Raw genomic sequence first — 26,875 nt, 5'->3', positions numbered from 1 at the left:
CAGTCATTTAGACAGGCCTGGTATTTAGACAGTCATTTAGACAGTCCTGGTATTTATAGTCATTTAGACAGTCCTGGTATTTATAGTCATTTAGACAGACCTGGTATTTAGACAGTCATTTAGACAGGCCTGGTATTTATACAGTCATTTAGACAGGCCTGGTATTTATACAGTCATTTAGACAGGCCTGGTGTTTATACAGTCATTTATACAGGCCTGGTATTTATACAGTCATTTAGACAGGCCTGGTATTTATAGTCATTTAGACAGGCCTGTTATTTATAGTCATTTAGACAGGCCTGGTCTTTATACAGTCATTTAGACAGGCCTGGTATTTATACAGTCATTTAGACAGGCCTGGTATTTATACAGTCATTTAGACAGGCCTGGTATTTATACAGTCATTTAGACAGGCCTGGTATTTATAGTCATTTAGACAGGCCTGGTATTTATAGTCATTTAGACAGGCCTGGTATTTATAGTCATTTAGACAGACCTGGTATTTATACAGTCACTTAGACAGGCCTGGTATTTATAGTCATTTAGACAGACCTGGTATTTATACAGTCACTTAGACAGGCCTGGTATTTATAGTCATTTAGACAGGCCTGGTATTTATACAGTCATTTAGACAGGCCTGGTATTTATACAGTCATTTAGACAGGCCTGGTATTTATACAGTCATTTAGACAGGCCTGGTATTTATACAGTCATTTAGACAGGCCTGGGCTTTATACAGTCATTTAGACAGGCCTGGTATTTATACAGTCACTTAGACAGGCCTGGTATTTATACAGTCATTTAGACAGGCCTGGTATTTATAGTCATTTAGACAGGCCTGGTATTTATACAGTCATTTAGACAGGCCTGGTATTTATACAGTCATTTAGACAGGCCTGGTATTTAGACAGTCATTTAGACAGGCCTGGTATTTATACAGTCATTTAGACAGGCCTGGTATTTATACAGTCATTTAGACAGGCCTGGTATTTATAGTCATTTAGACAGGCCTGGTATTTATACAGTCATTTAGACAGGCCTGGTATTTATACAGTCATTTAGACAGGCCTGGTATTTATACAGTCATTTAGACAGGCCTGGTATTTATAGTCATTTAGACAGGCCTGGTATTTATAGTCATTTAGACAGGCCTGGTCTTTATACAGTCATTTAGACAGGCCTGGTATTTATACAGTCATTTAGACAGGCCTGGTATTTATACAGTCATTTAGACAGGCCTGGTATTTATACAGTCATTTAGACAGGCCTGGTATTTAGACAGTCATTTAGACAGGCCTGGTATTTAGACAGTCATTTAGACAGGCCTGGTATTTATACAGTCATTTAGACAGGCCTGGTATTTAGACAGTCATTTAGACAGTCCTGGTATTTATAGTCATTTAGACAGTCCTGGTATTTATAGTCATTTAGACAGACCTGGTATTTAGACAGTCATTTAGACAGGCCTGGTATTTATACAGTCATTTAGACAGGCCTGGTATTTATACAGTCATTTAGACAGGCCTGGTATTTATACAGTCATTTAGACAGGCCTGGTATTTATAGTCATTTAGACAGGCCTGGTATTTATAGTCATTTAGACAGGTCTGGTATTTATACAGTCATTTAGACAGGCCTGGTATTTATAGTCATTTAGACAGGCCTGGTATTTAGACAGTCATTTAGACAGGCCTGGTATTTAGACAGTCATTTAGACAGGCCTGGTATTTATACAGTCATTTAGACAGGCCTGGTATTTAGACAGTCATTTAGACAGTCCTGGTATTTATAGTCATTTAGACAGTCCTGGTATTTATAGTCATTTAGACAGACCTGGTATTTAGACAGTCATTTAGACAGGCCTGGTATTTATACAGTCATTTAGACAGGCCTGGTATTTATACAGTCATTTAGACAGGCCTGGTGTTTATACAGTCATTTAGACAGGCCTGTTATTTATAGTCATTTAGACAGGCCTGGTATTTACACAGTCATTTAGACAGGCCTGGTATTTATACAGTCATTTAGACAGGCCTGGTATTTATACAGTCATTTAGACAGGCCTGGTATTTATACAGTCATTTAGACAGGCCTGGTATTTATAGTCATTTAGACAGGCCTGGTATTTATAGTCATTTAGACAGGCCTGGTATTTATAGTCATTTAGACAGACCTGGTATTTAGACAGTCATTTAGACAGGCCTGGTATTTATACAGTCATTTAGACAGACCTGGTATTTATACAGTCATTTAGACAGGCCTGGTATTTATACAGTCATTTAGACAGGCCTGGTATTTATAGTCATTTAGACAGACCTGGTATTTATACAGTCACTTAGACAGGCCTGGTATTTATAGTCATTTAGACAGGCCTGGTATTTATACAGTCATTTAGACAGGCCTGGTATTTATAGTCATTTAGACAGGCCTGGTATTTATAGTAATTTAGACAGGCCTGGTATTTATACAGTCATTTAGACAGGCCTGGTATTTATACAGTCATTTAGACAGGCCTGGTATTTAGACAGTCATTTAGACAGTCCTGGTATTTATAGTCATTTAGACAGTCCTGGTATTTATAGTCATTTAGACAGGCCTGGTATTTAGACAGTCATTTAGACAGGCCTGGTATTTATACAGTCATTTAGACAGGCCTGGTATTTATACAGTCATTTAGACAGGCCTGGTATTTATAGTCATTTAGACAGGCCTGGTATTTATACAGTCATTTAGACAGTCCTGGTATTTATAGTCATTTAGACAGGCCTGGTATTTAGACAGTCATTTAGACAGTCCTGGTATTTAGACAGTCATTTAGACAGGCCTGGTATTTATAGTCATTTAGACAGGCCTGGTATTTATACAGTCATTTAGACAGGCCTGGTATTTATAGTCATTTAGACAGGCCTGGTATTTAGACAGTCATTTAGACAGGCCTGGTATTTAGACAGTCATTTAGACAGGCCTGGTATTTATACAGTCATTTAGACAGGCCTGGTATTTAGACAGTCATTTAGACAGTCCTGGTATTTATAGTCATTTAGACAGTCCTGGTATTTATAGTCATTTAGACAGACCTGGTATTTAGACAGTCATTTAGACAGGCCTGGTATTTATACAGTCATTTAGACAGGCCTGGTATTTATACAGTCATTTAGACAGGCCTGGTATTTATAGTCATTTAGACAGGCCTGGTATTTATAGTCATTTAGACAGGCCTGGTATTTATACAGTCATTTAGACAGGCCTGGTATTTATAGTCATTTAGACAGGCCTGGTATTTAGACAGTCATTTAGACAGGCCTGGTATTTAGACAGTCATTTAGACAGGCCTGGTATTTATACAGTCATTTAGACAGGCCTGGTATTTAGACAGTCATTTAGACAGTCCTGGTATTTATAGTCATTTAGACAGTCCTGGTATTTATAGTCATTTAGACAGACCTGGTATTTAGACAGTCATTTAGACAGGCCTGGTATTTAGACAGTCATTTAGACAGGCCTGGTATTTATACAGTCATTTAGACAGGCCTGGTGTTTATACAGTCATTTAGACAGGCCTGGTATTTATACAGTCATTTAGACAGGCCTGGTATTTATAGTCATTTAGACAGGCCTGTTATTTATAGTCATTTAGACAGGCCTGGTCTTTATACAGTCATTTAGACAGGCCTGGTATTTATACAGTCATTTAGACAGGCCTGGTATTTATACAGTCATTTAGACAGGCCTGGTATTTATACAGTCATTTAGACAGGCCTGGTATTTATAGTCATTTAGACAGGCCTGGTATTTATAGTCATTTAGACAGGCCTGGTATTTATAGTCATTTAGACAGACCTGGTATTTAGACAGTCATTTAGACAGGCCTGGTATTTATACAGTCATTTAGACAGACCTGGTATTTATACAGTCATTTAGACAGGCCTGGTATTTATACAGTCACTTAGACAGGCCTGGTATTTATAGTCATTTAGACAGACCTGGTATTTATACAGTCACTTAGACAGGCCTGGTATTTATAGTCATTTAGACAGGCCTGGTATTTATACAGTCATTTAGACAGGCCTGGTATTTATACAGTCATTTAGACAGGCCTGGTATTTATACAGTCATTTAGACAGGCCTGGTATTTATAGTCATTTAGACAGGCCTGGGCTTTATACAGTCATTTAGACAGGCCTGGTATTTATACAGTCACTTAGACAGGCCTGGTATTTATACAGTCATTTAGACAGGCCTGGTATTTATAGTCATTTAGACAGGCCTGGTATTTATACAGTCATTTAGACAGGCCTGGTATTTATACAGTCATTTAGACAGGCCTGGTATTTAGACAGTCATTTAGACAGTCCTGGTATTTATACAGTCATTTAGACAGGCCTGGTATTTATACAGTCATTTAGACAGGCCTGGTATTTATAGTCATTTAGACAGGCCTGGTATTTATACAGTCATTTAGACAGGCCTGGTATTTATACAGTCATTTAGACAGGCCTGGTATTTATACAGTCATTTAGACAGGCCTGGTATTTATAGTCATTTAGACAGGCCTGGTATTTATAGTCATTTAGACAGGCCTGGTCTTTATACAGTCATTTAGACAGGCCTGGTATTTATACAGTCATTTAGACAGGCCTGGTATTTATACAGTCATTTAGACAGGCCTGGTATTTAGACAGTCATTTAGACAGGCCTGGTATTTAGACAGTCATTTAGACAGGCCTGGTATTTATACAGTCATTTAGACAGGCCTGGTATTTAGACAGTCATTTAGACAGTCCTGGTATTTATAGTCATTTAGACAGTCCTGGTATTTATAGTCATTTAGACAGACCTGGTATTTAGACAGTCATTTAGACAGGCCTGGTATTTATACAGTCATTTAGACAGGCCTGGTATTTATACAGTCATTTAGACAGGCCTGGTATTTATACAGTCATTTAGACAGGCCTGGTATTTATAGTCATTTAGACAGGCCTGGTATTTATAGTCATTTAGACAGGCCTGGTATTTATACAGTCATTTAGACAGGCCTGGTATTTATAGTCATTTAGACAGGCCTGGTATTTAGACAGTCATTTAGACAGGCCTGGTATTTAGACAGTCATTTAGACAGGCCTGGTATTTATACAGTCATTTAGACAGGCCTGGTATTTAGACAGTCATTTAGACAGTCCTGGTATTTATAGTCATTTAGACAGTCCTGGTATTTATAGTCATTTAGACAGACCTGGTATTTAGACAGTCATTTAGACAGGCCTGGTATTTATACAGTCATTTAGACAGGCCTGGTATTTATACAGTCATTTAGACAGGCCTGGTGTTTATACAGTCATTTAGACAGGCCTGGTATTTATACAGTCATTTAGAAAGGCCTGGTATTTATAGTCATTTAGACAGGCCTGTTATTTATAGTCATTTAGACAGGCCTGGTCTTTACACAGTCATTTAGACAGGCCTGGTATTTATACAGTCATTTAGACAGGCCTGGTATTTATACAGTCATTTAGACAGGCCTGGTATTTATACAGTCATTTAGACAGGCCTGGTATTTATAGTCATTTAGACAGGCCTCGTATTTATAGTCATTTAGACAGGCCTGGTATTTATAGTCATTTAGACAGACCTGGTATTTAGACAGTCATTTAGACAGGCCTGGTATTTATACAGTCATTTAGACAGACCTGGTATTTATACAGTCATTTAGACAGGCCTGGTATTTATACAGTCACTTAGACAGGCCTGGTATTTATAGTCATTTAGACAGACCTGGTATTTATACAGTCACTTAGACAGGCCTGGTATTTATAGTCATTTAGACAGGCCTGGTATTTATACAGTCATTTAGACAGGCCTGGTATTTATACAGTCATTTAGACAGGCCTGGTATTTATACAGTCATTTAGACAGGCCTGGTATTTATAGTCATTTAGACAGGCCTGGGCTTTATACAGTCATTTAGACAGGCCTGGTATTTATACAGTCACTTAGACAGGCCTGGTATTTATACAGTCATTTAGACAGGCCTGGTATTTATAGTCATTTAGACAGGCCTGGTATTTATACAGTCATTTAGACAGGCCTGGTATTTATACAGTCATTTAGACAGGCCTGGTATTTAGACAGTCATTTAGACAGTCCTGGTATTTATACAGTCATTTAGACAGGCCTGGTATTTATACAGTCATTTAGACAGGCCTGGTATTTATAGTCATTTAGACAGGCCTGGTATTTATACAGTCATTTAGACAGGCCTGGTATTTATACAGTCATTTAGACAGGCCTGGTATTTATACAGTCATTTAGACAGGCCTGGTATTTATAGTCATTTAGACAGGCCTGGTATTTATAGTCATTTAGACAGGCCTGGTATTTATACAGTCATTTAGACAGGCCTGGTATTTATACAGTCATTTAGACAGGCCTGGTATTTATACAGTCATTTAGACAGGCCTGGTATTTATACAGTCATTTAGACAGGCCTGGTATGTATACAGTCATTTAGACAGGCCTGGTATTTATACAGTCACTTAGACAGGCCTGGTATTTATACAGTCATTTAGACAGGCCTGGTATTTATAGTCATTTAGACAGGCCTGGTATTTATACAGTCATTTAGACAGGCCTGGTATTTATACAGTCATTTAGACAGGCCTGGTATTTAGACAGTCATTTAGACAGTCCTGGTATTTATACAGTCATTTAGACAGGCCTGGTATTTATACAGTCATTTAGACAGGCCTGGTATTTATAGTCATTTAGACAGGCCTGGTATTTATACAGTCATTTAGACAGGCCTGGTATTTATACAGTCATTTAGACAGGCCTGGTATTTATACAGTCATTTAGACAGGCCTGGTATTTATAGTCATTTAGACAGGCCTGGTATTTATAGTCATTTAGACAGGCCTGGTATTTATACAGTCATTTAGACAGGCCTGGTATTTATACAGTCATTTAGACAGGCCTGGTATTTATACAGTCATTTAGACAGGCCTGGTATTTATACAGTCATTTAGACAGGCCTGGTATGTATACAGTCATTTAGACAGGCCTGGTGTTTATACAGTCATTTAGACAGGCCTGGTATTTAGACAGTCATTTAGACAGTCCTGGTATTTATAGTCATTTAGACAGTCCTGGTATTTATAGTCATTTAGACAGGCCTGGTATTTATACAGTCATTTAGACAGGCCTGGTATTTATACAGTCATTTAGACAGGCCTGGTATTTATAGTCATTTAGACAGGCCTGGTATTTATACAGTCATTTAGACAGGCCTGGTATTTATACAGTCATTTAGACAGTCCTGGTATTTATACAGTAATTTAGACAGGCCTGGTATTTATAGTCATTTAGACAGGCCTGGTATTTATACAGTAATTTAGACAGGCCTGGTATTTATAGTCATTTAGACAGGCCTGGTATTTATACAGTGATTTAGACAGGCCTGGTATTTATAGTCATTTAGACAGGCCTGGTATTTATACAGTCATTTAGACAGGCCTGGTATTTATACAGTCATTTAGACAGGCCTGGTATTTATACAGTCATTTAGACAGGCCTGGTATTTATACAGTCATTTAGACAGTCCTGGTATTTATACAGTCATTTAGACAGGCCTGGTATTTATAGTCATTTAGACAGGCCTGGTATTTATACAGTGATTTAGACAGGCCTGGTATTTATAGTCATTTAGACAGGCCTGGTATTTATACAGTCATTTAGACAGGCCTGGTATTTATACAGTCATTTAGACAGGCCTGGTATTTATACAGTCATTTAGACAGGCCTGGTATTTATACAGTCATTTAGACAGGCCTGGTATTTATACAGTCATTTAGACAGGCCTGGTATTTATACAGTCATTTAGACAGGCCTGGTATTTATACAGTCATTTAGACAGTCCTGGTATTTATACAGTCATTTAGATATGACACACAAACATTCACTACTTTGATGGTTATATTGTCATGTGTGTTACTGTCGTTCTACTGTTAGTGTGATACTGCAACACTGACAACAGAGGTAAGACCTATGTGCTGTGTCACAGAAATATAATTACTAGAAGGGGGTGGCCCTCAGAGCCATGGCAATTTGACTAGAAAGTGAATTGTCCCACAGTTCTAGTAGTTCTATGTCTATGCTATTTGGTCTGTGAGATGAACCACACTATGAAGAGGAAATCAGTCACTGAGGGGTTAGACCACAGCTAACCTACTTAATGACGAGCCAATATGGCTCACATACAGTAGACCACAGCTAACCTACTTAATGACGAGCCAATATGGCTCACATACGATGCATTCAGAAAGTATTCAGACCCCTTGACTCTTTCCACAATTTGCTACGTTAAAGTCTTATTCCAAAATGAAAAAATAAAATAAAATCCTCATTAATCTACACACAATACCCCATATTAACAAAGCAAATACTTTTTTTTTTGTGTTTATAACAAAAATTAAATATCACTTTTACAGCACATAGGTCTTACCTCTGTTGTCAGTGTTGCAGTATCACACTAACAGTAGAACGACAGTAACAAACATGACAATATAACCATCAAAGTAGTGAATGTTTTATCCAGTCTGTCCCAAAACACATCAGATGTAAATCACTAAACACAGAGGTTCATCTAACACACTACCACAACCTAGCATTTGTTTGTATTGAGTGATATTTACTGGCGTCACTACAATGTTTTGGTCGTGTATTAAGTACTTCCATCGTTTCAGCACACACACAACAACAGGCCAACCTTCAGGTACTTTAGAGCTACATACTGGAAGATGCCTGTTACCACACAAACACACATGCTGCTATGTGAGATGTTCCGGACGTGTGCTGCAGGCTTGTTGTAGCTGACTGGTAGACAGGGGCAGAGCTCTCGTCACTAGTGGAAATGTAAACAGCTGTTAGGTGAGAGACGTCCACACTACCCAGCCAGGAGAGGAGAGAGTTTCCTGCGCTTTTCACAGTTTTATTTAGCTGCTAAACAGCTGTTAGGTGAGAGACGTCCACACTACCCAGCCAGGTGAGGAGAGAGTTTCCTGCACTTTTCACAGCTTTATTTAGCTGCTAAACAGCTGTTAGGTGAGAGACGTCCACACTACCCAGCCAGGAGAGGAGAGAGTTTCCTGCACTTTTCACAGCTTTATTTAGCTGCTAAACAGCTGTTAGGTGAGAGACGTCCACACTACCCAGCCAGGAGAGGAGAGAGTTTCCTGCACTTTTCACAGCTTTATTTAGCTGCTAAACAGCTGTTAGGTGAGAGACGTCCACACTACCCAGCCAGGAGAGGAGAGAGTTTCCTGCACTTTTCACAGCTTTATTTAGCTGTTAAACAGCTGTTCGGTGAGAGACGTCCACACTACCCAGCCAGGTGAGGAGAGAGTTTCCTCCCTCCTCAGACAGATTTACCGCATCTCTCTCTCTCTCTCTGGAAGAGAGAGAGAGAGAGAGAGAGAGAGAGAGAGAGAGAGAGAGAGAGAGAGAGAGAGAGAGAGAGAGAGACACAGAGACACAGAGAGAGAGAGAGAGAGAGAGAGAGAGAGAGAGAGAGAGAGAGAGAGAGAGAGAGAGAGAGAGAGAGAGAGAGAGAGAGAGACACAGAGACACAGAGAGAGAGAGAGAGAGAGAGAGAGAGAGAGAGAGAGAGAGAGACACAGAGAGAGAGAGACACAGAGAGACAGAGAGAGAGAGAGAGAGAGACAGAGAGAGAGAGAGAGAGACAGAGAGAGACAGAGAGAGAGAGAGAGAGAGACAGAGAGAGACAGAGAGAGAGAGAGACAGAGAGAGAGAGAGAGAGAGACAGAGAGAGACAGAGAGAGAGGGAGAGAGAGACAGAGAGAGAGGGAGAGGGTAAAACGATGCTCAAGTGTAAAACAGTTTTTTGCATGTTTATTTTAACTAGATATTTGCCTTTTGCGAGCAGTTTTTCTTCTCTCAAATAAAAAGCAGTTTGTCAGTGGAAAACGAACAGGCAGACAGACCATCATTGACCAGGAAAGGCATTGAAAGATTTGCCACACAGTGAGTCCACTTTCTAAATCTGGCCTTGGCTTCTTTAATGGCTCAGCAGTTAGTGTCCCATGTTGGAGAGATGACCTGCCTGGATGTGGATGGGCCTTGAATGGGGAGAACACACCTGGGTTCAAATACTATTTGAAGTCTTTCACATATTTTAGTTGTGCTTGATTGAGCTTGTAAGTGCAATGCCCACCCATCTGGCACTCCAGGCAGACTAAAGCAAACGCTCAAAGTATACAAAATGATTCCAAATAGTCTTTGAACTCAGCAGGTCTGGGGGAGAGCTTGGGCCTCTTTCCAGGAACCAGCCAGCCAGCCAACCAGCCAGCCAGCCAACCAGCCAGCCAGCCAAGCCAGCCAGCCAGCCTGTTTCTCCTCAATCAAGTCTCTGGTTTCTATTTTTAACTGTGGTGGGGGACTGGGGAGTGGGGGGAGGGTTGGTGGGGGCGAGTAGGAGAGAGAGCACCTGCAGTTGATCTAGTGGTTTGTGACATCATGACAGGTAGATTTATCAACAGTGGTCATACTCAAGGCCCAGGTCTGAGGTGAAAACGGTTTCCTTCAACCTTGTTTATTTGATTTATTTTTTGTTGTTAGCAGAATGTATTCATAACATACTTAGCTAATGTTTCCAATACCAAAAAGGCTTGAAACTTACTGCACATCCCACAAGTGACAAACCAAACTTTATCAACCCATGATGAGTAAGCAAGTCTGTAAATAAATACATACCCACTGTACACAGTGCTAGGTACATCAAAGGAAATGTTTATCTTAGCCAGAAGAAGAGACGCTGTGAGAAACAGTATTTTAGTGGTGCTTGGGATCATTTCCATTCACTCAGGACATCATCAAGCACACAGGGGCCATCTTCCTTCCCCTTCAAAGGGAAGTAGTCTTTGTTGAATTGAAGAAGCCTTTTTCTCATGTCCACTGAAAGCTGTGCTATGGGAGCTATTTGCCTGTGACAAAACGAATTCACAGCTTTCTGAATGTCTCTCCGTCTGTTTGCGTGTCCTCCAGGCAGTTGGAGCTGCACTCTCCGGACGCCAAGCACACGGTGGTGTTACGGTGTAGAGACGCAGCCTCGGCCCAGGCCTGGTTCGAGGTCATGCAGTCGGCGACCTCTGACCTCATCAACAAGGTCATCACAGAGGTCAAAGAGCACACGGGAAGAACAGGAATCGCAGGGAGCAGAGAGATCAGACACCTGGGCTGGCTGGCTGAGAAGGTAGGATCTACTCTGTACTTTATTGAATGTTGGTGCAGGAAAACACATGAAAGAAACGTGCTCACCGTTAATCAGATCTATAATATTCCTTCACAGACCACCTTCTGATAATAACTCATATGTGATGTTTGTGAATCAGATCTATAATATGCCTTCACAGACCACCTTCTGATAATAACTCATATGTGATGTTTGTGAATCAGATCTATAATATGCCTTCACAGACCACCTTCTGATAATAACTCATATGTGATGTTTGTGAATCAGATCTATAATATGCCTTCACGGCCCACCTTCTGATAATAACTCATATGTGATGTTTGTGAGGCAGTTATACGATAGTGAGCCAAGCATTCTTGGAACCTCATACAGTATAGCTGATGCAGTAGTTTCCAACAGAAGAGTGTTCCTTCTATACAGTACAGCAGCTATTGATCCCAGGTGACTTTTCCCTGCGTGACTCCAGGTTTTCCCCCCTCCTCGTCCTCCTCTAAATCCTCTTTCATCACTCTCTTATTAGTCAGGGCCTGCCTGGCAGAGAGCGAGCGAGACGGCTAATACTGAGTAGACTATAGCCCTGAACTTTGGGCAGTCAGTCAACCAGTCAGCCAGTCAGTCAGTCAGTCTGCCAAGCCAGAGGATGCTTTCCAGGCTTCTTAATGAGTTCCTCTTGTATTACTGCCTGCCTGCCCCATTGTGAGTCCCAAATGGCACCCTAGTGCACTATATAGGGAATATGGTGCCATTTGGGATGCCGTTTCTGGAGTCTGTGAATAATTATAAGGGCCTAAAGCCTTTCAGCGTGTGTGGAGTGGAGTGGTCTGCCTAGGTTTCGCCTGCCGTCCCATGTTCCTGTGCACAACGTCAATCTGACACACTCAGGAGTCTGGGTCTCTACTTAGCTGTGTGATGGTCAGCACACTACAGACTGGAGTCAGTCTCTACTTAGCTGTGTGATGGTCAACACACTACAGACTGGAGTCAGTCTCTACTTAGCTGTGTGATGGTCAACACACTACAGACTGGAGTCGGTCTCTACTTAGCTGTGTGATGGTCAACACACTACAGACTGGAGTCAGTCTCTACTTAGCTGTGTGATGGTCAACACACTACAGACTGGAGTCAGTCTTTACTTAGCTGTGTGATGGTCAACACACTACAGGCTGGAGTCAGTCTCTACTTAGCTGTGTGATGGTCAACACACTAGAGGCTGGAGTCAGTCTCTACTTAGCTGTGTGATGGTCAACACACTACAGACTGGAGTCAGTCTCTACTTAGCTGTGTGATGGTCAACACACTACAGACTGGAGTCGGTCTCTACTTAGCTGTGTGATGGTCAACACACTACAGGCTGGAGTCTGAGTCTCTACTTAGCTGTGTGATGGTCAACACACTACAGACTGGAGTCAGTCTCTACTTAGCTGTGTGATGGTCAACACACTACAGGCTGGAGTCTGAGTCTCTACTTAGCTGTGTGATGGTCAACACACTACAGACTGGAGTCTGAGTCTCTACTTAGCTGTGTGATGGTCAACACACTACAGACTGGAGTCAGTCTCTACTTAGCTGTGTGATGGTCAACACACTACAGGCTGGAGTCTGAGTCTCTACTTAGCTGTGTGATGGTCAACACACTACAGACTGGAGTCTGAGTCTCTACTTAGCTGTGTGATGGAGAGGAGAGGAGAGGAGAGGAGAGGAGAGGTGGGGATCCTTGTTTTACAGCCTTGTTGAGGTTTCTCTGTGCAACTGTCCTGAGCCTGGCTTTAACCACAGACTTTATATTCACTCTCATACTATAGCCAATTATACTGCGGCAGCATTTAAATTGAATGATTGTTACACACTAACTATGTGGTTGTGTAGGCTTTAGTTCGAGCTACGTTTGTGAGCCTGTATATGGTGTTTTAATATGGTTACTTGGCAACATGTGTTGGTAATGTTATAGGATTGACCTATGGCCACCAGAATCACATGTTCTCACAACTAGCTGAGGACCTCATAGTGAGACAAGAGGCTCATGGTTATGAGGATTGTGCTGTAACTTTCATCATAAGGATTGTGCTGTAACTTTCATAATGAGGATTGTGCTGTAACTAAGCTTTTATAATGAGGATTGTGCTGTAACTAGGCGTTCATAATGAGGATTGTGCTGTAACTAGGCGTTCATAATGAGGATTGTGCTGTAACTAGGCGTTCATAATGAGGATTGTGCTGTAACTAAGCTTTTATAATGAGGATTGTGCTGTAACTAGGCGTTCATAATGAGGATTGTGCTGTAACTAGGCGTTCATAATGAGGATTGTGCTGTAACTAGGCGTTCATAATGAGGATTGTGCTGTAACTAAGCTTTTATAATGAGGATTGTGCTGTAACTAGGCGTTCATAATGAGGATTGTGCTGTAACTAGGCGTTCGTAATGAGGATTGTGCTGTAACTAAGCTTTTATAATGAGGATTGTGCTGTAACTAGGCGTTCATAATGAGGATTGTGCTGTAACTAGGCGTTCATAATGAGGATTGTGCTGTAACTAGGCGTTCATAATGAGGATTGTGCTGTAACTAAGCTTTTATAATGAGGATTGTGCTGTAACTAGGCGTTCATAATGAGGATTGTGCTGTAACTAGGTGTTCATAATGAGGATTGTGCTGTACCTTTCATTATGAGTATTGTGCTGTAATTGTCATAATGAGGATTGTGTTGTAACTTTCATAATGAGGATTGTGCTGTAACTTTCATAATGAGGATTGTGCTGTAACTTTCATAATGAGGATTGTGCTGTAACTTTCATAATGAGGATTGTGCTGCAACTTTCATAATGAGGATTGTTATGCTGTATAATGTCATGCAAGCCGGTGTTGTATTGGGTGTCTGGGAGTTGAGAGTTTATCTACAGGCCAAGATGAATAAACTGTATTAAGTGCCTTCCTGTGAAAAATAACCAAGATTTTGTTACTAAGACTTAGTTACACAGAGAAAAATGCTGAAGGCGTTCAAGGTTGTGTCTTTGCTGTTAGTTTTATGTGCTTATCACTCTTGCTAAATTGTATTTTCTAGTCCATAACATTCCCTCCATTGCACCAGTAACCCCCATGCAAATGACAGCAGTGGCCTGTCACTCTGTGTGGTGTGTTTTCTTCCAGACAGAGAGTATTCTAACATGGTGTGGTGTGTTTTCTCCTAGATAGAGAGTACTCTAACACAGTGTGGTGTGTTTTCACCCAGACAGAGAGTATTCTAACACGGTGTGGTGTGTTTTCTCCCAGACAGAGAGTATTCTAACATGGTGTGGTGTGTTTTCACCCAGACAGAGAGTATTCTAACACAGTGTGGTGTGTTTTCTCCTAGACAGAGAGTATTCTAACATGGTGTGGTGTGTTTTCTCCCAGACAGAGAGTATTCTAACATGGTGTGGTGTGTTTTCTCCCAGACAGAGAGTATTCTAACACAGTGTGGTGTGTTTTCACCCACAGTGTGGTGTGTTTTCACCCAGACAGAGAGTATTCTAACACAGTGTGGTGTGTTTTCTCCCAGACAGAGAGTATTCTAACATGGTGTGGTGTGTTTTCTCCCAGACAGAGAGTATTCTAACACGGTGTGGTGTGTTTTCTCCTAGATAGAGAGTATTCTAACACAGTGTGGTGTGTTTTCTCCCAGACAGAGAGTATTCTAACACGGTGTGGTGTGTTTTCTCCCAGACAGAGAGTATTCTAACATGGTGTGGTGTGTTTTCTCCCAGACAGAGAGTATTCTAACATGGTGTGGTGTGTTTTCTCCCAGACAGAGAGTATTCTAACATGGTGTGGTGTGTTTTCACCCAGACAGAGAGTATTCTAACATGGTGTGGTGTGTTTTCTCCCAGACAGAGAGTATTCTAACACAGTGTGGTGTGTTTTCTCCCAGACAGAGAGTATTCTAACACAGTGTGGTGTGTTTTCTCCCAGACAGAGAGTATTCTAACATGGTCTGTGTGGTGTGTTTTCTCCTAGACAGAGAGTATTCTAACATGGTCTGTGTGGTGTGTTTTCTCCCAGACAGAGAGTATTCTAACATGGTGTGGTGTGTTTTCTCCCAGACAGAGAGTATTCTAACATGGTGTGGTGTGTTTTCTCCCAGACAGAGAGTATTCTAACATGGTGTGGTGTGTTTTCTCCCAGACAGAGAGTATTCTAACATGGTGTGGTGTGTTTTCTCCCAGACAGAGAGTATTCTAACATGGTGTGGTGTGTTTTCTCCCAGACAGAGAGTATTCTAACATGGTGTGGTGTGTTTTCTCCCAGACAGAGAGTATTCTAACACAGTGTGGTGTGTTTTCTCCTAGATAGAGAGTACTCTAACACAGTGTGGTGTGTTTTCACCCAGACAGAGAGTATTCTAACACGGTGTGGTGTGTTTTCTCCCAGACAGAGAGTATTCTAACATGGTGTGGTGTGTTTTCACCCAGACAGAGAGTATTCTAACACAGTGTGGTGTGTTTTCTCCTAGACAGAGAGTATTCTAACATGGTGTGGTGTGTTTTCTCCCAGACAGAGAGTATTCTAACATGGTGTGGTGTGTTTTCTCCCAGACAGAGAGTATTCTAACACAGTGTGGTGTGTTTTCACCCACAGTGTGGTGTGTTTTCACCCAGACAGAGAGTATTCTAACACAGTGTGGTGTGTTTTCTCCCAGACAGAGAGTATTCTAACATGGTGTGGTGTGTTTTCTCCCAGACAGAGAGTATTCTAACATGGTGTGGTGTGTTTTCACCCAGACAGAGAGTATTCTAACACAGTGTGGTGTGTTTTCTCCTAGATAGAGAGTATTCTAACACAGTGTGGTGTGTTTTCTCCCAGACAGAGAGTATTCTAACACGGTGTGGTGTGTTTTCTCCCAGACAGAGAGTATTCTAACATGGTGTGGTGTGTTTTCTCCCAGACAGAGAGTATTCTAACATGGTGTGGTGTGTTTTCGCCCAGACAGAGAGTATTCTAACATGGTGTGGTGTGTTTTCACCCAGACAGAGAGTATTCTAACATGGTGTGGTGTGTTTTCTCCCAGACAGAGAGTATTCTAACACAGTGTGGTGTGTTTTCTCCCAGACAGAGAGTATTCTAACACAGTGTGGTGTGTTTTCTCCCAGACAGAGAGTATTCTAACATGGTCTGTGTGGTGTGTTTTCTCCTAGACAGAGAGTATTCTAACATGGTCTGTGTGGTGTGTTTTCTCCCAGACAGAGAGTATTCTAACATGGTGTGGTGTGTTTTCTCCCAGACAGAGAGTATTCTAACATGGTGTGGTGTGTTTTCTCCCAGACAGAGAGTATTCTAACATGGTGTGGTGTGTTTTCTCCCAGACAGAGAGTATTCTAACATGGTGTGGTGTGTTTTCTCCCAGACAGAGAGTATTCTAACATGGTGTGGTGTGTTTTCTCCCAGACAGAGAGTATTCTAACATGGTGTGGTGTGTTTTCTCCCAGACAGAGAGTATTCTAACACAGTGTGGTGTGTTTTCTCCCAGACAGAGAATATTCTAACACGGTCTGTGTGGTGTGTTTTCTCCCAGACAGAGAGTATTCTAACATGGTGTGGTGTGTTTTCTCCCAGACAGAGAGTATTCTAACATGGTGTGGTGTGTTTTCTCCTAGACAGAGAGTATTCTAACACAGTGTGGTGTGTTTTCTCCCAGACAGAGAGTATTCTAACACAGTGTGGTGTGTTTTCTCCCAGACAGAGAGTATTCTAACACAGTGTGGTGTGTTTTCTTCCAGACAGAGAGTATTCGAACATGGTGTGGTGTGTTTTCTCCCAGACAGAGAGTATTCTAACATGGTGTGGTGTGTTTTCTCCCAGACAGAGAGTATTCTAACATGGTGTGGTGTGTTTTCTCCCAGACAGAGAGTATTCTAACATGGTGTGGTGTGTTTTCTCCTAGACAGAGAGTATTCTAACATGGTGTGGTGTGTTTTCTCCCAGACAGAGAGTATTCTAACATGGTGTGGTGTGTTTTCTCCCAGACAGAGAGTATTCTAACACAGTGTGGTGTGTTTTCTCCCAGACAGAGAGTATTCTAACATGGTGTGGTGTGTTTTCTCCCAGACAGAGAGTATTCTAACATGGTGTGGTGTGTTTTCACCCAGACAGAGAGTATTCTAACATGGTCTGTGTGGTGTGTTTTCTCCCAGACAGAGAGTATTCTAACATGGTGTGGTGTGTTTTCACCCAGACAGAGAGTATTCTAACATGGTCTGTGTGGTGTGTTTTCTCCCAGACAGAGAGTATTCTAACATGGTGTGGTGTGTTTTCACCCAGACAGAGAGTATTCTAACATGGTCTGTGTGGTGTGTTTTCTCCCAGACAGAGAGTATTCTAACATGGTGTGGTGTGTTTTCACCCAGACAGAGAGTATTCTAACATGGTCTGTGTGGTGTGTTTTCTCCCAGGCAGAGAGTATTCTAACATGGTGTGGTGTGTTTTCTCCCAGACAGAGAGTATTCTAACATGGTGTGGTGTGTTTTCACCCAGACAGAGAGTATTCTAACATGGTGTGGTGTGTTTTCTCCCAGACAGAGAGTATTCTAACACAGTGTGGTGTGTTTTCTCCCAGACAGAGAGTATTCTAACATGGTGTGGTGTGTTTTCTCCCAGACAGAGAGTATTCTAACATGGTGTGGTGTGTTTTCACCCAGACAGAGAGTATTCTAACATGGTCTGTGTGGTGTGTTTTCTCCCAGACAGAGAGTATTCTAACATGGTCTGTGTGGTGTGTTTTCTCCCAGACAGAGAGTATTCTAACATGGTGTGGTGTGTTTTCTCCCAGACAGAGAGTATTCTAACATGGTGTGGTGTGTTTTCTCCTAGACAGAGAGTATTCTAACATGGTCTGTGTGGTGTGTTTTCTCCCAGACAGAGAGTATTCTAACATGGTCTGTGTGGTGTGTTTTCTCCCAGACAGAGAGTATTCTAACATGGTGTGGTGTGTTTTCTCCTAGACAGAGAGTATTCTAATATGGTCTGTGTGGTGTGTTTTCTCCCAGACAGAGAGTATTCTAACATGGTGTGGTGTGTTTTCTCCTAGACAGAGAGTATTCTAACATGGTGTGGTGTGTTTTCTCCCAGACAGAGAGTATTCTAACATGGTGTGGTGTGTTTTCTCCCAGACAGAGAGTATTCTAACATGGTGTGGTGTGTTTTCTCCCAGACAGAGAGTATTCTAACATGGTGTGGTGTGTTTTCTCCCAGACAGAGAGTATTCTAACATGGTGTGGTGTGTTTTCTCCCAGACAGAGAGTATTCTAACACAGTGTGGTGTGTTTTCTCCCAGACAGAGAATATTCTAACACGGTCTGTGTGGTGTGTTTTCTCCCAGACAGAGAGTATTCTAACATGGTGTGGTGTGTTTTCTCCCAGACAGAGAGTATTCTAACATGGTGTGGTGTGTTTTCTCCTAGACAGAGAGTATTCTAACACAGTGTGGTGTGTTTTCTCCCAGACAGAGAGTATTCTAACACAGTGTGGTGTGTTTTCTCCCAGACAGAGAGTATTCTAACACAGTGTGGTGTGTTTTCTTCCAGACAGAGAGTATTCGAACATGGTGTGGTGTGTTTTCTCCCAGACAGAGAGTATTCTAACATGGTGTGGTGTGTTTTCTCCCAGACAGAGAGTATTCTAACATGGTGTGGTGTGTTTTCTCCCAGACAGAGAGTATTCTAACATGGTGTGGTGTGTTTTCTCCTAGACAGAGAGTATTCTAACATGGTGTGGTGTGTTTTCTCCCAGACAGAGAGTATTCTAACATGGTGTGGTGTGTTTTCTCCCAGACAGAGAGTATTCTAACACAGTGTGGTGTGTTTTCTCCCAGACAGAGAGTATTCTAACATGGTGTGGTGTGTTTTCTCCCAGACAGAGAGTATTCTAACATGGTGTGGTGTGTTTTCACCCAGACAGAGAGTATTCTAACATGGTCTGTGTGGTGTGTTTTCTCCCAGACAGAGAGTATTCTAACATGGTCTGTGTGGTGTGTTTTCTCCCAGACAGAGAGTATTCTAACATGGTGTGGTGTGTTTTCACCCAGACAGAGAGTATTCTAACATGGTCTGTGTGGTGTGTTTTCTCCCAGACAGAGAGTATTCTAACATGGTGTGGTGTGTTTTCACCCAGACAGAGAGTATTCTAACATGGTCTGTGTGGTGTGTTTTCTCCCAGACAGAGAGTATTCTAACATGGTGTGGTGTGTTTTCACCCAGACAGAGAGTATTCTAACATGGTCTGTGTGGTGTGTTTTCTCCCAGGCAGAGAGTATTCTAACATGGTGTGGTGTGTTTTCTCCCAGACAGAGAGTATTCTAACATGGTGTGGTGTGTTTTCACCCAGACAGAGAGTATTCTAACATGGTGTGGTGTGTTTTCTCCCAGACAGAGAGTATTCTAACACAGTGTGGTGTGTTTTCTCCCAGACAGAGAGTATTCTAACATGGTGTGGTGTGTTTTCTCCCAGACAGAGAGTATTCTAACATGGTGTGGTGTGTTTTCTCCTAGACAGAGAGTATTCTAACATGGTCTGTGTGGTGTGTTTTCTCCCAGACAGAGAGTATTCTAACATGGTGTGGTGTGTTTTCACCCAGACAGAGAGTATTCTAACATGGTCTGTGTGGTGTGTTTTCTCCCAGACAGAGAGTATTCTAACATGGTGTGGTGTGTTTTCTCCCAGACAGAGAGTATTCTAACATGGTGTGGTGTGTTTTCACCCAGACAGAGAGTATTCTAACATGGTGTGGTGTGTTTTCTCCCAGACAGAGAGTATTCTAACATGGTCTGTGTGGTGTGTTTTCTCCCAGACAGAGAGTATTCTAACATGGTGTGGTGTGTTTTCTCCTAGACAGAGAGTATTCTAATATGGTCTGTGTGGTGTGTTTTCTCCCAGACAGAGAGTATTCTAACATGGTGTGGTGTGTTTTCTCCTAGACAGAGAGTATTCTAACATGGTCTGTGTGGTGTGTTTTCTCCTAGACAGAGAGTATTCTAACATGGTGTGGTGTGTTTTCTCCCAGACAGAGAGTATTCTAACATGGTGTGGTGTGTTTTCTCCTAGACAGAGAGTATTCTAACATGGTCTGTGTGGTGTGTTTTCTCCCAGACAGAGAGTATTCTAACATGGTGTGGTGTGTTTTCTCCCAGACAGAGAGTATTCTAACATGGTGTGGTGTGTTTTCTCCCAGACAGAGAGTATTCTAACACAGTGTGGTGTGTTTTCTCCCAGACAGAGAATATTCTAACATGGTCTGTGTGGTGTGTTTTCTCCCAGACAGAGAGTATTCTAACATGGTGTGGTGTGTTTTCTCCCAGACAGAGAGTATTCTAACATGGTGTGGTGTGTTTTCTCGTAGACAGAGAGTATTCTAACACAGTGTGGTGTGTTTTCTCCCAGACAGAGAGTATTCTAACACAGTGTGGTGTGTTTTCTCCCAGACAGAGAGTATTCTAACACAGTGTGGTGTGTTTTCTCCCAGACAGAGAGTATTCTAACATGGTGTGGTGTGTTTTCTCCCAGACAGAGAGTATTCTAACATGGTGTGGTGTGTTTTCTCCCAGACAGAGAGTATTCTAACATGGTGTGGTGTGTTTTCTCCCAGACAGAGAGTATTCTAACATGGTGTGGTGTGTTTTCTCCCAGACAGAGAGTATTCTAACATGGTCTGTGTGGTGTGTTTTCTCCCAGACAGAGAGTATTCTAACATGGTGTGGTGTGTTTTCTCCCAGACAGAGAGTATTCTAACATGGTGTGATGTGTTTTCTCCTAGACAGAGAGTATTCTAACATGGTCTGTGTGGTGTGTTTTCTCCCAGACAGAGAGTATTCTAACATGGTGTGGTGTGTTTTCTCCTAGACAGAGAGTATTCTAACATGGTGTGGTGTGTTTTCTCCCAGACAGAGAGTATTCTAACATGGTGTGGTGTGTTTTCTCCCAGACAGAGAGTATTCTAACATGGTGTGGTGTGTTTTCTCCCAGACAGAGAGTATTCTAACATGGTGTGGTGTGTTTTCTCCCAGACAGAGAGTATTCTAACATGGTGTGGTGTGTTTTCTCCCAGACAGAGAGTATTCTAACATGGTGTGGTGTGTTTTCTCCCAGACAGAGAGTATTCTAACATGGTGTGGTGTTTTCTCCCAGACAGAGAGTATTCTAACACAGTGTGGTGTGTTTTCTCCCAGACAGAGAATATTCTAACATGGTCTGTGTGGTGTGTTTTCTCCCAGACAGAGAGTATTCTAACATGGTGTGGTGTGTTTTCTCCCAGACAGAGAGTATTCTAACATGGTGTGGTGTGTTTTCTCCTAGACAGAGAGTATTCTAACACAGTGTGGTGTGTTTTCTCCCAGACAGAGAGTATTCTAACACAGTGTGGTGTGTTTTCTCCCAGACAGAGAGTATTCTAACACAGTGTGGTGTGTTTTCTCCCAGACAGAGAGTATTCTAACATGGTGTGGTGTGTTTTCTCCCAGACAGAGAGTATTCTAACATGGTGTGGTGTATTTTCTCCCAGACAGAGAGTATTCTAACATGGTGTGGTGTGTTTTCTCCCAGACAGAGAGTATTCTAACATGGTGTGGTGTGTTTTCTCCTAGACAGAGAGTATTCTAACATGGTGTGGTGTGTTTTCTCCCAGACATTGAGTATTCTAACATGGTGTGGTGTGTTTTCTGCCAGACAGAGAGTATTCTAACACAGTGTGGTGTGTTTTCTCCCAGACAGAGAGTATTCTAACATGGTGTGGTGTGTTTTCTCCCAGACAGAGAGTATTCTAACATGGTGTGGTGTGTTTTCACCCAGACAGAGAGTATTCTAACATGGTCTGTGTGGTGTGTTTTCTCCCAGACAGAGAGTATTCTAACATGGTCTGTGTGGTGTGTTTTCTCCCAGACAGAGAGTATTCTAACATGGTGTGGTGTGTTTTCACCCAGACAGAGAGTATTCTAACATGGTCTGTGTGGTGTGTTTTCTCCCAGACAGAGAGTATTCTAACATGGTGTGGTGTGTTTTCACCCAGACAGAGAGTATTCTAACATGGTCTGTGTGGTGTGTTTTCTCCCAGGCAGAGAGTATTCTAACATGGTGTGGTGTGTTTTCTCCCAGACAGAGAGTATTCTAACATGGTGTGGTGTGTTTTCACCCAGACAGAGAGTATTCTAACATGGTGTGGTGTGTTTTCTCCCAGACAGAGAGTATTCTAACACAGTGTGGTGTGTTTTCTCCCAGACAGAGAGTATTCTAACATGGTGTGGTGTGTTTTCTCCCAGACAGAGAGTATTCTAACATGGTGTGGTGTGTTTTCACCCAGACAGAGAGTATTCTAACATGGTCTGTGTGGTGTGTTTTCTCCCAGACAGAGAGTATTCTAACATGGTCTGTGTGGTGTGTTTTCTCCCAGACAGAGAGTATTCTAACATGGTGTGGTGTGTTTTCTCCCAGACAGAGAGTATTCTAACATGGTGTGGTGTGTTTTCTCCTAGACAGAGAGTATTCTAACATGGTCTGTGTGGTGTGTTTTCTCCCAGACAGAGAGTATTCTAACATGGTGTGGTGTGTTTTCACCCAGACAGAGAGTATTCTAACATGGTCTGTGTGGTGTGTTTTCTCCCAGACAGAGAGTATTCTAACATGGTGTGGTGTGTTTTCTCCCAGACAGAGAGTATTCTAACATGGTGTGGTGTGTTTTCACCCAGACAGAGAGTATTCTAACATGGTGTGGTGTGTTTTCTCCCAGACAGAGGGTATTCTAACATGGTCTGTGTGGTGTGTTTTCTCCCAGACAGAGAGTATTCTAACATGGTGTGGTGTGTTTTCTCCTAGACAGAGAGTATTCTAATATGGTCTGTGTGGTGTGTTTTCTCCCAGACAGAGAGTATTCTAACATGGTGTGGTGTGTTTTCTCCTAGACAGAGAGTATTCTAACATGGTCTGTGTGGTGTGTTTTCTCCTAGACAGAGAGTATTCTAACATGGTGTGGTGTGTTTTCTCCCAGACAGAGAGTATTCTAACATGGTGTGGTGTGTTTTCTCCCAGACAGAGAGTATTCTAACATGGTGTGGTGTGTTTTCTCCCAGACAGAGAGTATTCTAACACAGTGTGGTGTGTTTTCTCCCAGACAGAGAATATTCTAACATGGTCTGTGTGGTGTGTTTTCTCCCAGACAGAGAGTATTCTAACATGGTGTGGTGTGTTTTCACCCAGACAGAGAGTATTCTAACATGGTCTGTGTGGTGTGTTTTCTCCCAGACAGAGAGTATTCTAACATGGTCTGTGTGGTGTGTTTTCTCCCAGACAGAGAGTATTCTAACATGGTGTGGTGTGTTTTCACCCAGACAGAGAGTATTCTAACATGGTCTGTGTGGTGTGTTTTCTCCCAGACAGAGAGTATTCTAACATGGTGTGGTGTGTTTTCACCCAGACAGAGAGTATTCTAACATGGTCTGTGTGGTGTGTTTTCTCCCAGACAGAGAGTATTCTAACATGGTCTGTGTGGTGTGTTTTCTCCCAGACAGAGAGTATTCTAACATGGTGTGGTGTGTTTTCACCCAGACAGAGAGTATTCTAACATGGTCTGTGTGGTGTGTTTTCTCCCAGACAGAGAGTATTCTAACATGGTGTGGTGTGTTTTCACCCAGACAGAGAGTATTCTAACATGGTCTGTGTGGTGTGTTTTCTCCCAGGCAGAGAGTATTCTAACATGGTGTGGTGTGTTTTCTCCCAGACAGAGAGTATTCTAACATGGTGTGGTGTGTTTTCACCCAGACAGAGAGTATTCTAACATGGTGTGGTGTGTTTTCTCCCAGACAGAGAGTATTCTAACACAGTGTGGTGTGTTTTCTCCCAGACAGAGAGTATTCTAACATGGTGTGGTGTGTTTTCTCCCAGACAGAGAGTATTCTAACATGGTGTGGTGTGTTTTCACCCAGACAGAGAGTATTCTAACATGGTCTGTGTGGTGTGTTTTCTCCCAGACAGAGAGTATTCTAACATGGTCTGTGTGGTGTGTTTTCTCCCAGACAGAGAGTATTCTAACATGGTGTGGTGTGTTTTCTCCCAGACAGAGAGTATTCTAACATGGTGTGGTGTGTTTTCTCCTAGACAGAGAGTATTCTAACATGGTCTGTGTGGTGTGTTTTCTCCCAGACAGAGAGTATTCTAACATGGTGTGGTGTGTTTTCACCCAGACAGAGAGTATTCTAACATGGTCTGTGTGGTGTGTTTTCTCCCAGACAGAGAGTATTCTAACATGGTGTGGTGTGTTTTCTCCCAGACAGAGAGTATTCTAACATGGTGTGGTGTGTTTTCACCCAGACAGAGAGTATTCTAACATGGTGTGGTGTGTTTTCTCCCAGACAGAGGGTATTCTAACATGGTCTGTGTGGTGTGTTTTCTCCCAGACAGAGAGTATTCTAACATGGTGTGGTGTGTTTTCTCCTAGACAGAGAGTATTCTAATATGGTCTGTGTGGTGTGTTTTCTCCCAGACAGAGAGTATTCTAACATGGTGTGGTGTGTTTTCTCCTAGACAGAGAGTATTCTAACATGGTCTGTGTGGTGTGTTTTCTCCTAGACAGAGAGTATTCTAACATGGTGTGGTGTGTTTTCTCCCAGACAGAGAGTATTCTAACATGGTGTGGTGTGTTTTCTCCCAGACAGAGAGTATTCTAACATGGTGTGGTGTGTTTTCTCCCAGACAGAGAGTATTCTAACACAGTGTGGTGTGTTTTCTCCCAGACAGAGAATATTCTAACATGGTCTGTGTGGTGTGTTTTCTCCCAGACAGAGAGTATTCTAACATGGTGTGGTGTGTTTTCTCCCAGACAGAGAGTATTCTAACATGGTGTGGTGTGTTTTCTCCTAGACAGAGAGTATTCTAACACAGTGTGGTGTGTTTTCTCCCAGACAGAGAGTATTCTAACACAGTGTGGTGTGTTTTCTCCCAGACAGAGAGTATTCTAACACAGTGTGGTGTGTTTTCTCCCAGACAGAGAATATTCTAACATGGTGTGGTGTGTTTTCTCCCAGACAGAGAGTATTCTAACATGGTGTGGTGTGTTTTCTCCCAGACAGAGAGTATTCTAACATGGTGTGGTGTGTTTTCTCCCAGACAGAGAGTATTCTAACATGGTGTGGTGTGTTTTCACCCAGACAGAGAGTATTCTAACATGGTCTGTGTGGTGTGTTTTCTCCCAGACAGAGAGTATTCTAACATGGTCTGTGTGGTGTGTTTTCTCCCAGACAGAGAGTATTCTAACATGGTGTGGTGTGTTTTCACCCAGACAGAGAGTATTCTAACATGGTCTGTGTGGTGTGTTTTCTCCCAGACAGAGAGTATTCTAACATGGTGTGGTGTGTTTTCACCCAGACAGAGAGTATTCTAACATGGTCTGTGTGGTGTGTTTTCTCCCAGACAGAGAGTATTCTAACATGGTGTGGTGTGTTTTCTCCCAGACAGAGAGTATTCTAACATGGTGTGGTGTGTTTTTACCCAGACAGAGAGTATTCTAACATGGTGTGGTGTGTTTTCTCCCAGACAGAGAGTATTCTAACACAGTGTGGTGTGTTTTCTCCCAGACAGAGAGTATTCTAACATGGTGTGGTGTGTTTTCTCCCAGACAGAGAGTATTCTAACATGGTGTGGTGTGTTTTCACCCAGACAGAGAGTATTCTAACATGGTCTGTGTGGTGTGTTTTCTCCCAGACAGAGAGTATTCTAACATGGTCTGTGTGGTGTGTTTTCTCCCAGACAGAGAGTATTCTAACATGGTGTGGTGTGTTTTCTCCCAGACAGAGAGTATTCTAACATGGTGTGGTGTGTTTTCTCCTAGACAGAGAGTATTCTAACATGGTCTGTGTGGTGTGTTTTCTCCCAGACAGAGAGTATTCTAACATGGTGTGGTGTGTTTTCACCCAGACAGAGAGTATTCTAACATGGTCTGTGTGGTGTGTTTTCTCCCAGACAGAGAGTATTCTAACATGGTGTGGTGTGTTTTCTCCCAGACAGAGAGTATTCTAACATGGTGTGGTGTGTTTTCACCCAGACAGAGAGTATTCTAACATGGTGTGGTGTGTTTTCTCCCAGACAGAGAGTATTCTAACATGGTCTGTGTGGTGTGTTTTCTCCCAGACAGAGAGTATTCTAACATGGTGTGGTGTGTTTTCTCCTAGACAGAGAGTATTCTAATATGGTCTGTGTGGTGTGTTTTCTCCCAGACAGAGAGTATTCTAACATGGTGTGGTGTGTTTTCTCCTAGACAGAGAGTATTCTAACATGGTCTGTGTGGTGTGTTTTCTCCTAGACAGAGAGTATTCTAACATGGTGTGGTGTGTTTTCTCCCAGACAGAGAGTATTCTAACATGGTGTGGTGTGTTTTCTCCTAGACAGAGAGTATTCTAACATGGTCTGTGTGGTGTGTTTTCTCCCAGACAGAGAGTATTCTAACATGGTGTGGTGTGTTTTCTCCCAGACAGAGAGTATTCTAACATGGTGTGGTGTGTTTTCTCCCAGACAGAGAGTATTCTAACATGGTGTGGTGTGTTTTCTCCCAGACAGAGAGTATTCTAACACAGTGTGGTGTGTTTTCTCCCAGACAGAGAATATTCTA

General features: G+C 42.1%; 1 protein-coding gene across 2 annotated transcripts in view; it reads left to right on the top strand.

The window, feature by feature from the left end:
• The window catches only part of LOC149984316 (beta-1-syntrophin-like), an 86,582-nt gene that overhangs the window by 35,278 nt on the left and 24,429 nt on the right, over positions 1-26,875 (top strand). For both annotated transcript variants that reach the window (XM_090220007.1, XM_090220001.1), the window contains exon 3: positions 11,056-11,263. In XM_090220007.1, the coding sequence (XP_090076133.1) occupies positions 11,056-11,263 (208 nt within the window). The remainder of the gene's footprint in view (positions 1-11,055; positions 11,264-26,875) is intronic.

The sequence above is a fragment of the Oncorhynchus mykiss genome, chromosome 3 (assembly GCF_057628025.1).
Source record: "Oncorhynchus mykiss isolate SJ-2025 chromosome 3, ASM5762802v1, whole genome shotgun sequence".
Classification (NCBI taxonomy): Eukaryota; Metazoa; Chordata; class Actinopteri; order Salmoniformes; family Salmonidae; genus Oncorhynchus; species Oncorhynchus mykiss.
This window is presented reverse-complemented; position numbering and strand designations above follow the sequence as displayed.